The sequence below is a fragment of the Bombina bombina genome, chromosome 4 (genome assembly GCF_027579735.1).
Source record: "Bombina bombina isolate aBomBom1 chromosome 4, aBomBom1.pri, whole genome shotgun sequence".
NCBI lineage: Eukaryota > Metazoa > Chordata > Amphibia > Anura > Bombinatoridae > Bombina > Bombina bombina.
This window is the reverse complement of record NC_069502.1, coordinates 229,399,484-229,413,839: the sequence shown is the minus strand read 5'-3', so window position 1 is coordinate 229,413,839 and position 14,356 is coordinate 229,399,484. Positions and strand designations below refer to the sequence as shown.

At 39.1% G+C, this 14,356-nt stretch overlaps 1 protein-coding gene across 2 annotated transcripts in view; it reads right to left on the bottom strand.

Annotated features, from left to right (window-relative positions):
- GK5 (glycerol kinase 5) overlaps positions 1–14,356 on the bottom strand; it is a 163,856-nt gene that overhangs the window by 37,293 nt on the left and 112,207 nt on the right. For both annotated transcript variants that reach the window (XM_053709816.1, XM_053709817.1), the window contains one exon: positions 1,037–1,141. In XM_053709816.1, coding sequence (XP_053565791.1) covers positions 1,037–1,141 — 105 coding nt within the window. The remainder of the gene's footprint in view (positions 1–1,036; positions 1,142–14,356) is intronic.

Below are 14,356 nucleotides of genomic sequence, written 5' to 3'. Positions count from 1 at the left end.
TCTGGCTCCCTCCAATCATTGTGTGGCCTCACGAGCTGGACGCCTTGAGGAAGCCGGATTCATCATTGCTGTGCTAAGTACAGCAGGAACTGCAGGCAGAGGATCGCCGGGCTTCTGTAATAAAGAAAAATATATTTTTTTAAAAATGCTTAATTGTAACGTTTAATGAAAGTGCCCCTGTTTTTAAGAGATTTTTAAAAACCGGGCACTCTCTCATTAAAACTTTACATTCACTTTAACTGCTTCTACAAATCTATGTTTTTTGTTTCCAGTCTATATTGGCCATTTGTGTACTTTTTATATTGGTGTGAAACCGTTTTTTTTTATGCATTATCCTTACAGGGCTACATTTTTGTATACGACGAGAGAAGCGATCTACCAGGAACGAACAACAGCTCAGTAGCTTGTGCTATAGCGAGTTACCACCTAGGAGCAGCCTCTTTTAGCCCAGTAATGCTTTTCACAAAGGAAAACTTTCCTGTAGCATATCAGTCTGATCCCACCAAGTAAGGTCAGTCCAGCCCCGAAATACCAGGCAGCTCTCCTTTGAACAAGGAACATGACAACCCCAGGCCTTTTTTGGCCTCATCAGAGAGGTGCAGCCATATTCCTCTAAGCACATTTTTGTAACAGAAATATGCAAAAATAAAAATAATGTAAATTAACATGTTGGAATTAAAAAAATGCACGTCATGAACAGCATTTCAATATTTCAGATTTCAAATACAAAATACAAGAAAAGCAGGAGATTATTTTCAGTGTTAGCCCTATTTCTATGCAAAAACTCAATTCTTCAAACACATTACTATAACAAATTAATTAGATGGATAGAGGGATGAAAGGAGGCACAGTTATGATTGCTCACACATTTCTTTCATGTATATTTATTTATTTTTTCTTTACATTACCTATAATATTTATATCCCCAGTCTATTGCATGTTTTCTAAAACCTAAATATAGATATACAGTAAATCCTAATAAGAGTTATGTATGATTAGACAGGAGGCTTTATATTCATAGCAACTGTTTACTTACTCAACTCCTGAGCCCATCTGATGGCAGTACCAGTGTCTGAGGCATTACCTTCTGCCAAACAAACCACCTCTTCACCAATCTTCCAGCCAATCAGAGGATACAGACCTGGCAGAGAAACAAAATGAGAGATCAATATCAGTTGGTCAAATACTGACATAGAAACTCTCCAAATGTACAAAAAAAAATACAACAAATGAACCAAAAGAGGAGGTAAGAAGGATTCATGAGTGCTTTTATTCCTCACAATTTCTTCAATCCTCAAAAACAAAAGCAACAGCTAAGGACCATAGTGCAACAATGTAGTAAGGTGGGAAGTCTCTTGAATATAGACAGAGGTACTGACATTTTTCAGATCTAGCTGTAGTATTACAACACTATATGAAATACTCTCAGACATCCACATCCTCTTTCTTTTAGCATTTATTAAAACAATATTAAAAAACATAAAATATAAAAATAAAATAACATACAGCCACTTTATCTGGTTACTCATTTCGGCAACGTGTGTATAGAGCTTCGCTCACTTTGGGGTTGTGTAACACAAGCGTTGGAAACCAGTTCTGGTAAGCAAAACAGAGTCTATCATGCGTCCTGTCTGTCAACTGGTAAGTCCTAAGGGACATAGCCACAAGGAAGGTACTTACTGGTCTTTTTACACTTTGAGGCACCAGCTCCTACTTAGCATGTGCAAAAGTTTAGTGTATACGTGTATGAGTCTGTGATTGGCTCATGGCTGTCACATGATAAAGGGGGCTGGTAATTGCAGAAAATTTCATTTTTTAGGGGGGAGGGGGGAATCTGCTCATTTAAAGGGATATAAAACCCAAAAATGTTATTTCATGATTCAGATCGAGCATGCAATTTTAAACAACTTTCTAAATTACTTCTATTAAAAAATTTTATTTTTATTTCTGGAGCGTTATATAGCAGCAGTTTTGCAAGAATGTTATCCATTTCCAAGAGCACTAGATGGCAGTGCTATTTCATGCCATGTAGTGTTCCAGATGCCTATCTAGGTATCTCTACAACAAAGAATTTCATGGAAACAAAGCAAATTTGATAATAGAATTAAATTGAAAACTTTTTTTTTTTTAAATGGTCTGCTCTGTCTGAATCACAACATTATTGTGGGTTTCATATCCCTTTAAGTGCAATTGCATTTCTATTTATTTTGGATGTGCTTATTATGCAATTCTACTATATAGCCCTTTAAGGGGACATGAGACAATTAGCATTACATTTTAAACAACTTCCAAATTTACTTCTATTATCAAATTTTCTTTGTATTCTTGGTAAAATTTGTTGAAAAGGAGAGACGTAACCTAAGGAGCCTGCATATGTCTGGGACACTATACGCCAGCAGTTTTGCAAGAATGTCATCTATTTGCAAGAGCATTAGATGCCAGTGCTATTTCCTGTCATGTAGTGTTCCAGATGCCTACCTAGGTATCACTTCAACACAGAATATCATGGAAAAAGCAAATTTTATATTAAAATGGTAACATTTTTAAAATTGTGTGCTCTGTCAATCACAACAAGATCATTTTTGGTTTTCATATTCTTTTAAAATAAAGTGATGTAAATGAACCTGACAAATCATTACTTATGTGTGAGAATAAAACGTGATCCTATACATGTGAGTCATGAAGAGCAGTAGGGCCTGATATGCAATCCACATCCATCTGCCTCTATAGACTTCTAGTACAGTTCTATGCCCTTAATGAACTTTTAGATTGAACAGTATATTGCATTGTTTTTACAGGTTTATTGGAATAAATATTGGTCGTGATATTGATGAATGACTCTGGATTAATATGGTTTGGCTAACAATATAATTTTTTATTTTCAGTGAAGTTTTATCAACAGAGAGAATTACACAAAAACATACAACATATGTTTAACAATGTAGTCATAGAAGATTCAGATCAAGAATACAAAGCTCAAATGCCGTTAATGTGAGAGCATGCAGAAAAGTCAGACAATACATCAGAAAAATTGGTTTGATGATAACTTCAAATATGACCTGTAGTTAGGCAAAATTCATTTTATATTTATTTTAAACAGAAAGCATTATGTAGTTACCCTATACTAGGAACAGTCAGCACATTTGTACTGCATATATGGATATAAATGAGGTTGAGAGGGAACTAGAATATGATAGTTAAGGGGTATGAGGTGATGGGTAAAGGGGCAACTCTTGGACTCACAATTATACAGTAAGCTAACATACATACAGTAACATCAGTAGTATAGCAGAAAAGGAAAATAATCACTAGCAAGTAGGAACTGTTGTGCTATTGATCATTTAGATATAGAATTAACTTATTAGTCCAGTATAGAAAGATTGAAGTATTATGGAACTTTTAGCAAGGTCTTCAACAACAACAACAAAAAATGGGTAAGGGAAATGTTCTATAGCATAAAATGCAGAACTCTTATCAAATGTATTAAACATCGATATAGGGACATTGTCACTTTTCAGGTAAATAATGACTGTTGGCAGTATAAAGTAGTTATACAGTGTCAAAAATGTTTTATTGTTTAAAAAAAAAAATAGAAAATCCCTTTATTACCCATTCCCCAGTTTTGCACAACCAACACTATTATATTAAATATACTTTTTACCTCTCTGATTACGTTGTATCTAAGCCTCTGCAGACTGCCTCTTATCTCAGTTATTTTGACAGACTTGCATTTTAGCCAATCAGTACCCTCTCATAAGTAACTCTACGGGAGTGAGCACAATGTTACCTATTTGACACACATGAACTAGAAGTGCATTCTCTAAAGAGAGCCTTGAGAAAGACCAATATACAGTAGGTCGAAACGTGTAGGCTGTTTGAACCATCCGTTGAGTACTTTTATCCCCAGTATTATATGCATTTATCTACAGGGTTGCACTATTTTGTGTTTTGTTGTTTTCCATTTAGGTACTTATTTAGAGAGAAGATTTTTTTGGACCCATCTCCATTGAATTTTATCGTCTGTAGATTTCTGGGATCTTCGTTTTTTTCTTCATTAACTTTTTTGGCGTTACTAGGACTAGACTATTTGTTGAACTTTTAGTGCCGGCACAATACTTTTTCTAATCCTGGTATACCAGAGGTACCTTAGACCATTTCGTATTAGTGTTCTTGTATTTTATTTGTTTTTTATGCAAATGTTGATGTATAGAATATGTAATAAACCTTTTTAAATAGAATGGTTAATGTGTGGAGGGCGCTTAAAACTTAAACACTAAAAAATGTGAATCATATTTGGTATTGTCTGTCTATTGTCTATATATGATAAACGTGTATATTATAATGATGTTTATATATTATATTATAGGTATCTGTATACGTAAAGGGCTGTATTATACAGCTATACAATCAGCAATATCCTGATATTGTGAAAAGATAAACTAGTGAAAACCTCTATATTCAAACAGGTGAAAGATATAAAACATCAATAAAAACAAAATGTATGCTTACCTGATAAATTTCTTTCTTTCTTGACACGGTGAGTCCATGGATCATCTAATTACTATTGGGAATATCACTCCTGCCCAGCAGGAGGCAGCAAAGAGCACCACAGCAAAGCTGTTAAATATCATCTCTCTTCCCTCCAACCCCAGTCATTCGACCGAAGCAAAGGAGAGAAAGGAAGCAACAAGGTGCAGAGGTGTCTGAAGTTTACAACATACACACAAAAACCTGTCTTAAGAAAACAGGGAGTGCCGTGGACTCACCGTGTCAAAGAAAGAAATTTATCAGGTAAGCATACATTTTGTTTACTTTCTAATGACACGGTGAGTCCATGGATCATCTAATTACTATTGGGAATCAATACCCAAGCTAGAGTACACAGATAAGGGAGGGACAAGACAGGGAACCTAAACAGAAGGCACCACTGCTTGAAGAACCTTTCTCCCAAAAGAAGCCTTAGCCGAGGCAAAAGTGTCAAATTTATAGAATTTTGAAAAAGTGTAAAGAGAGGACCAAGTTGCAGCCTTGCAAATCTGTTCTACAGAAGCTTCATCTTTGAATGCCCAGAAAGAGGAAACAGCCCTCGTAGAATCCATAACTCTCTCAGGAGGCTGCTGTCCAGCGGTTCCATAGGCAAAGAGAATGATACTCTTCAGCCACAAAGAAAGAGAAGTAGCTGTAGCTTACTGCCCCTTACATTTCCCTGGGAAAACCACAAAGAGAGCAGAAGACTGACGAAAATCCTTAGTCGCTTGTAAAAAGAATTTCAATGCCCGCACCACGTCTAGATTGTGTAGCAGACGTTCCTTCTGAGAAGAAGGCTTAGGACACAAGGAAGGAACAACAATCTCCTGATTAATGTTCCGATCTGAAACCACTTTAGGGAGAAACCCTAACTTAGTACGCAAAACTACCTTATCCGCACGAAAAATAAGGTAAGGAGACTCGTACAGTAATGCCGAGAGCTCTGAAACTCTTTGAGCAGATGAAATAGCAACAAGAAACAAAACTTGCAGGGTTTCTTGGTCCATCTTTATTCACCAATAAACAGACAAACAGGAAACTGATATTTTATTTAGAAAATATCCCCCAAAAAAGAAACGTTACTGTCTCTTAATTTTAAACGAAAAAATAACTGCTTTATTTTTCTGTTATTTAACAAAACAAAGTGGCCCCCCAAAAAAACACTTCAGACAACTCTACACCTCAGCTTTTGCCTTGCTGAGGTACTTACCTGCCTGCCTGCTAACGGAGCGTACTACTCTGTAGATAATCCAGACTCAACTATTTACAAATTATGGTTCGGTAACCGCAACGCTGCTAAACCTGTGACGCAGCTGTATTCCCCACTACCGAAATCAGGAAGTGAGACAGGGCAAAAAAAAGCGCGCAATAGAAGCTGCCGCCGTAACTAACTCCGCCCATCGTGGACGTAACCACATGAAACTCCCGTTCGGCTAAATGTATTACCACAGCCGTCGGGAGTAAAGTAAAAAACACACCACCATGACTGAGCCAAGAGTCTCCTCATCCCCAGTGCCTGCTACTGCTGCCTTTAATAACCATTCCCCTATCATAGGAGAATGTGACTTGTCCCACTGTGTATGATAAAGTGCTATATATTTTCTCTGCAGCGTGTCCCAGAAAAAAATAAAGTTAGCACTTAACTTAAGACTTCTGCCAGGCAGCACGGCAGCTCACTAGGTTTGAGAGGCCAGATCCCTCACATGGATCTGTGGATAGAAACAAAGACTGAGTAATCTTACTCAGGCTTGCATGGTTAGGGCAGCATAAATACATAGGAGGCGCAGTGAGGATTGTGCCCCACAAGTTCCCATTGCTTGAAAGCCACCACTGCTTTACTGAAGAGACTGATATGGACTATGGCTACACCCTAGGACAAAGCAGAACAATCTTGTACTGCTTAAAAAATAATAAAATCTTGCTTGAAGAATCTTTTCTTAACACCTAACTTTACCACTTTCTTGCTCTAATGTAGGCAAAGAGAATGACTGGGGTTGGAGGGCAGGGAGGTGATATTTAATAGCTTTGCTGTGGTGCTCTTTGCCACCTCCTGCTGGGCAGTAGTGATATTCTCAATAGTAATTAGATGATCCGTGGACTCACCGTTTCATTAGAAAAAAGAAAAAAAAAGGATATCAATGAGGAAACAAATTAATACATGTGAATAAATCGATGTATTAAATAAGTGAATGAATTTAATAAACAAATGTTAAATTGCGCCAATATATTTCACAAAAAACAGCAGGCAATGTAAAAGACTATAGTTCAGGGACGTCTCCCTTGAAGCATATAAAATAAATTATTGGTTAAAAAGTCCATTCGGACCACCTTTAAATGAAAATAGATTAATAATCCATAAAGTTCCTTGTGATTTGCAATTTGTAAGAGCTGAAAGTATTATAACTTATGATGCAATAGTAACAGTCTTGTATGCGGATTTAGAAGATATGTTGCTATTTGTAGCTGTTTCTTTACATAACAATGTCGTTATTGTGACTGCTCTGACCAAACTGTCTGTAGCTTTTACATCAGATAGACTCACCACCTGGATATCTACCAGCTCCGAATCGGGCTCCTCTCACCGCCCTCCGGTTCTGGTGTTTGGGTTTCCTTTTTGGCGTGTGAGTACAACTTCGAATTCGAGTTCTGGGTCTATCACGTAACCTCAAATTAGCTTTGTGATAGGTCAGTTATCGTCAGTCTTTGCCATCTCTTTGTTCAACTCCTGAAATGTTTTAGGCTTCAACAAGTACTTGTTCTCCAAAGTATAGCAGCAGGATAAGCACCTCATACAACTACTGCAGTGTCTTTCCCGGTGCTATACTCTGTGATGGAACTCAAACTCAAAGTTATACACACATGGCGAAAAAGGAAACCCAAACGCCAGAACCAGAGGGCAATACGAGCCGCAAGGAACGATGAGAGGAGCCCGATTCAGAGGTGGTAGAGATCCAGGTGGTGAGTCTATTCGATGTAAAAGCTACAGGCAGTTTGTTCAGAGAAGTCCCAATAACGACATTGGTGTGTAAAGAAACTGCTACAAATAGCAAAATATCTTCTAAATCCGCAAACGAGACTGTTACTATTGTATCATAAGTTAAAATACTTTCAGCTCTTGCAAATTGCAAATCACAAGGAACTTTATGGATTATTAATCCATTTTCATTTAAAGGTGGTCCGAATGGACTTTTTAACCAATAATTTATTTTATATGCTAAAAGGGAGACATCCCTGAACTATCATCTTTTACATTGCCTACCTGTTTTTAGTGAGATAACAAAATTTATGCTTACCTGATAAATTACTTTCTCTTGCGGTGTATCCAGTCCACGGATTCATCCTTTACTTGTGGGATATTCTCATTCCCTACAGGAAGTGGCAAAGAGAGCACACAGCAGAGCTGTCCATATAGCTCCCCCTCTAGCTCCACCCCCCAGTCATTCGACCAAAGGTTAGGAAGAAAAAGGAGAAACCATAGGGTGCAGTGGTGACTGTAGTTTAAATAAAACAACTTTTACCTGACAAATGCCAGGGCGGGCCGTGGACTGGATACACCGCAAGAGAAAGTAATTTATCAGGTAAGCATAAATTCTGTTTTCTCTTGCAAGGTGTATCCAGTCCACGGATTCATCCTTTACTTGTGGGATACCAATACCAAAGCTTTAGGACACGGATGAAGGGAGGGAACAAGACATGTACCTTAAACGGAAGGCACCACTGCTTGCAAAACCTTTCTCCCAAAAATAGCCTCCGAAGAAGCAAAAGTATCGAATTTGTAAAATTTGGCAAAAGTATGCAGTGAAGACCAAGTCGCTGCCTTACAAATCTGTTCAACAGAAGCCTCATTTTTGAAAGCCCACTTGGAAGCCACTGCTCTGGTAGAATGAGCAGTAATTCTTTCAGGAGGCTGCTGGCCAGCAGTCTCATAGGCCAAACGGATTATGCTTTTCAGCCAAAAGGAAAGAGAGGTAGCAGTCGCTTTCTGACCTCTCCTCTTACCAGAATAGATAACAAACAAGGAAGATGTTTGTCTGAAATCCTTAGTTGCTTGTAAATAGAACTTTAAAGCACAAACTACATCAAGATTATGTAACAGATGTTCCTTCTTCGAAGATGGATTAGGACACAGAGAAGGAACAACTATTTCCTGGTTAATATTCTTGTTAGAAACAACTTTAGGAAGAAAACCAGGCTTGGTACGCAAAACTACCTTATCTGCGTGGAACACCAGGTAAGGTGAATCACACTGTAAGGCAGATAATTCTGAAACTCTTCGAGCAGAAGAGATAGCTACCAAAAACAAAACTTTCCAAGATAACAATTTAATGTCTATGGAATGTAATGGTTCAAACGGAACCCCTTGAAGAACTGAAAGAACTAGATTCAAACTCCATGGCGGAGCCACAGGTTTATAGACAGGCTTGATTCTGACTAAAGCCTGAGCAAACGCTTGAACGTCTGGTACTTCTGCCAGACGCTTGTGTAACAGGATAGACTAAGCAGATATTTGTCCTTTTAAGGAACTAGCTGACAATCCTTTCTCCAATCCTTTTGGAGAAAAGACAATATCCTGGGAATCCTAATCTTACTCCATGAGTAACCCTTGGATTCACACCAACAAAGATATTTCCGCCATATCTTATGGTAGATTTTCCTGGTGACAGGCTTTCTAGCCTGAATCAGAGTATCTATAAATGACTCAGAGAACCCACACTTTGATAGAATTAAGCGTTCAATCTCCAAGCAGTCAGACGTAGAGAAACTAAATTTGGATGCTTGAACGGACCCTGTATTAGGAGATCCTGCCTCACTGGCAGTGTCCATGGTGGGACAGATGACATGTCCACTAGGTCTGCATACCAAGTCCTGCGTGGCCACGCAGGTGCTATCAGAATCACTGAAGCCTTCTCCTGCTTGATTCTGGCGACCAGACGCGGGAGGAGAGGAAACGGTGGAAAAACATAAGCCAGATTGAAGGACCAAGGCGCTGCTAGAGCATCTATCAATACCGCCTTGGGGTCCCGGGACCTGGACCCGTAGAGAGGAAGTTTGGCGTTCTGACGGGACGCCATCAGATCCAATTCGGGAATGCCCCATAGCTGAGCAAATACCTCCGGGTGGAGTTCCCACTCCCCCGGGTGAAAAGTCTGACGACTTAGAAAATCCGCCTCCCAGTTGTCTACTCCTGGGATGTGAATTGCTGAGAGATGGCAGGAGTGGTCCTCCGCCCACCTGATTATTTTGGTTACTTCCGTCATCGCTAGGGAACTCTTTGTCCCCCCCTGATGATTGACGTAAGCTACAGTCGTGATGTTGTCCGACTGAAATCTGATGAATTTGGCCGCATAGTTGAGGCCATGCCTGAAGAGCGTTGAATATCGCCCTCAGTTCTAGAATGTTTATCTGGAGAAGCGTTTCTTCCCGAGACCATAAGCCCTGAGCTTTCAGGGAGTCCCAGACCGCACCCCAGCCTAACAGACTGGCGTCGGTCGTTACAATGACCCACTCTGGCCTGCGGAAACATATTCCCTGAGACAGGTGGTCCTGAGACAACCACCAGAGAAGAGAATCTCTGGTCTCCTGGTCCAACTGAATTTGAGGAGACAAATCTGCATAATCCCCATTCCACTGTTTGAGCATGCATAGTTGCAGTGGTCTGAGATGTATCCGAGCAAAAGGGACTATGTCCATTGCCGCTACCATTAATCCGATTGTCTCCATGCACTGAGCCACAGATGGCCGGGGAATGGAATGAAGAACTCGGCAAGTAGTTAATAGTATACACAAACAGGCTTGGAAATCACTTTAATCAAATAAAAAACACAATTTGAAAAAACGTTACTGTGCCTTTAAGAGATAAAAAGAGCACACAATTTTACAAAACAGTGAAAAATGCAGCAATCCTTTTGAAATTTTCACAGTATGTTCCTAAAGCCTTAATAAGATTGCACCACAAGTTGCAGAACGATTAACCCCTTAATGCCGAAACCGGAGCAGTTTAAAGCCAAAACCCGGTTAAAATTACTACAGCACCTTGCCACAGCCTTGCTGTGGCCCTACCTGCCCTTAGGGATCAGATTTGGGGGAATATAGCTTCTTTAAGGCCCTCAAACAGCAGCAGGACCCTCCATGTGAAGCAGCATGAACCTCTCTGTAATTCTAAGTGCGCATCTGAGGCGCAAAATTAGGCCCTTCCCACTCTACTCCAGAGTTGTGAGGCCTACTAAATCACTCCTAAGTGAATAAAAAACAGCCATGTGGGAAATAACCCCAGAAAAACCCAAAAGGGCTTTCAAAGTGTCTTGCAAAACGATTTTTCCTTAGCTAAACAATCGATTGCCCTTAGTAAGTGTCAACCAGTATATTAGCCCTATTATGTAAGCATTCAATTCCTTACTAAGTCTGTGAACATAGCTTATCCTCCCCTCATGGGGATATTGTCAGTCTCTTCTAGCATTATCTCAGTCTTGTCTAGAAATAAATGACTGAACATACCTTATTGAAGATCACCCTGCAAACTGTTCCCCCCAACTGAAGTTTTCTGGTATTCCTCAGTCCTGTGTGGGAACAGCAGTGGATTTTAGTTACAACATGCTAAAATCATTTTCCTCTCAGCAGAAATCTTCATCACTTTTCTGCTAGAGAGTAAATAGTACAAACCGGTACCATTTAAAATAAACTCTTGATTGAAGATGATAAAAACTACAATTCTAACACCACATTCACTTTACCCTCCTGAGAGAGACCCTAGTGCTAAGAGCCGGCAAAGAGAATGACTGGGGGGTGGAGCTAGAGGGGGAGCTACATGGACAGCTCTGCTGTGTGCTCTCTTTGCCACTTCCTGTAGGGAATGAGAATATCAAACAAGTAAAGGATGAATCCGTGCACTGGATACACCTTGCAAGAGAAATATTAGCGCAATTTAACACTTGTTTATTAAATTCATTCACTTATTTAACACATCGATTTATTCACATGTATTCATTTTTATTTCCTCATTGATATCTTTTTTATTGATGTTTTATATTTTCACCTTTTTGAATATAGAGGTTTTCACTAGTTTATCTTTTTACAATATCAGGATATTGCTGGCTGTATAGCTGTATAATACAGCCATTTACGTATACAGATACCTATAATATAATATCTAAACATCATTATAATATACACGTTTGTCATATATAGACAATAGACAGACAAAACCAAATATGATTCACATTTTTTAGTGTTTAAGCTTTAAGTGCCCTCCACACTATTCTATTTAATCCAATTAGGAATTTCCTAGAAAGAGGTTTACACTCCCCTAGCCACCCATACTCCACCTTTTTAAAACACGATTTACCTTTTACCCTTAGTTTAAGGAACTCCCCTTATTTGTGTTTTTTACTGTATCTTTTTACACTCCATTTGGCACAGGAGTGTTTTAGGGGTGGTTTGGTATACTAGTAGGCTCTAAATCCTAGTACATATTATTTATTTCAAAAAAGAACTCAGGCTCAGATACTCTTTTCTCCTCAAACATTTCAAAATAAGATCTGTGAGCCAGACAGAAAAATGTAAAAACAAATATATGTGCACAAACTAAAACCCCACAACACTACAGCTTTTCCTGCTTAAAGGGATACTAAACCCAAATTTAATCTTTAATGATTCAGATAGAGCATGCAATCTTAAGCAACTTTCTAATTTACTCCTAATATCAAAGGGTGCTGAACCTAAAATGGGCTAGCTCCTAAACTTTACATTTCTGCTTTTTAAATAAAGATAGCAAGAGAACAAAGAGAAAATGATAATAGGAGTAAATTAGAAAGTTACTTAAAATTGCGTGCTCTATCTGAATCATGAAAGAAAAAAATTGAGTTTAGCATCCCTTTAAGTGGAACAAAATGAATGATGTAAAGCATCTCAACAAATGTAGGACAGTGTGCATCAGTTAGTAAGCAGCAGATATGACCACAAAAAGTTACTAACACGCTTTTAGTATAAGGAGTAATAGTTTTTACTGTGTATGTGACAAATCAGTCCCTATGCTGCGGCAGTGTGCATGCTCACCGACAGCTTGCATCTGCACAGAATCTTGTGTATTGATGTGCATCACACTGTTAAGATACAAATCCCCCCCCCCCCCAATGCTATTAGATACAACATACTCATGTGTTTTTTCAAGGGTAAGATTTTAGATTTCAGAGATAAATATAGCATTTATGCAGATCTTTAGAATTTCAGTTATAAACTGTATGTGTTTTAAAAAAAAAAAAAAAAAAAAAAAAAAAAAAAAAAAACACAGTCTTTGAATATCTCTTAACAACTGTTCTTGTTGTATAGCTATGAATCCCCTATGGGCTTTTTACATTTCTCTCCCATCCACAAGGAAATATCCCTTTGTAGTCTCAAATGATAAATTCCCCTTTGCAGGCACTGAATAATAACAAACTATATGTACCTGCAGGTATTAAAGCAAGCTTGGGGTTCCATATAGATATGTGATATCCTACCCTGACTGTAAAAAAATCTAATCTTTCAAACTCTATGAAAAGATGAACCAAGTTCTAAATATTGAGTCCTCGTATTAAAAACAAGAAAATGATGCTGGAGTATGAAATCTAGCTGTAGCTTACAAGGTGCAACCTAGAGGAAAATGCTTCTACACAAACAGGGGCAAAGTCACAAGTGGAGAAATACAGAATTATTGGATGAGGTAGGAAAATACAAGCAGCAATGTTTAATTATTGTTGCTGCTGCAATAAAGCAGAACATAAACAAACTACAGTAAAGTCAGTCCCTTGTGGGATCGCCCTTCCTGTATTGTCTTAGATACACAACAGACTACAAATGCTCACATTGTAGTTTTGGGAAGCAGCCAAGACCAAAAAAAAAAATGGACAAACCTGCAAAAATAACTGAACATACAACCCGAGAGCAACAACAAAAAAAACAGAATTTATGCTTACCTGATAAATTTCTTTCTCTTACGGTGTGTCCGGTCCACGGCTTCATCCTTACTTGTGGGATATTCTCAATCCCTACAGGAAGTGGCAAAGAGAGCACACAGCAGAGCTGTCCATATAGCTCCCCTCAGGCTCCGCCCCCCCAGTCATTCGACCGACGGTTAGGAGAAAAAGGAGAACCATAGGGTGCAGTGGTGACTGTAGTTTACAAAAATAAATTTAGACCTGACTAAATCGCCAGGGTGGGCCGTGGACCGGACACACCGTAAGAGAAAGAAATTTATCAGGTAAGCATAAATTCTGTTTTCTCTTACATTGGTGTGTCCGGTCCACGGCTTCATCCTTACTTGTGGGAACCAATACCAAAGCTTTAGGACACGGATGAAGGGAGGGAAACAGTCAGGTAACCTAAACGGAAGGCACCACTGCTTGCAAAACCTTTCTCCCAAAAACAGCCTCCGAAGAAGCAAAAGTATCGAATTTGTAAAATTTGGCAAATGTATGCAGTGAAGACCAAGTCGCTGCCTTATAAATCTGTTCAAAGGAAGCCTCGTTCTTGAAAGCCCATGTGGAAGCCACAGCTCTAGTGGAGTGAGCGGTAATTCGTTCAGGAGGCTGCCGTCCGGCAGTCTCATAAGCCAATCGGATGATGCTTTTCAGCCAGAAGGAAAGAGAGGTAGCAGTTGATAGAAGAAATAAAGACTACAAACTAACACCACAAAGTCTTTACCACCCCCGTGGAGATGCTACTTGTTTAGAGCGGCAAAGAGAATGACTGGGGGGGCGGAGCCTGAGGGGAGCTATATGGACAGCTCTGCTGTGTGCTCTCTTTGCCACTTCCTGTAGGGATTGAGAATATCCCACAAGTAAGGATGAAGCCG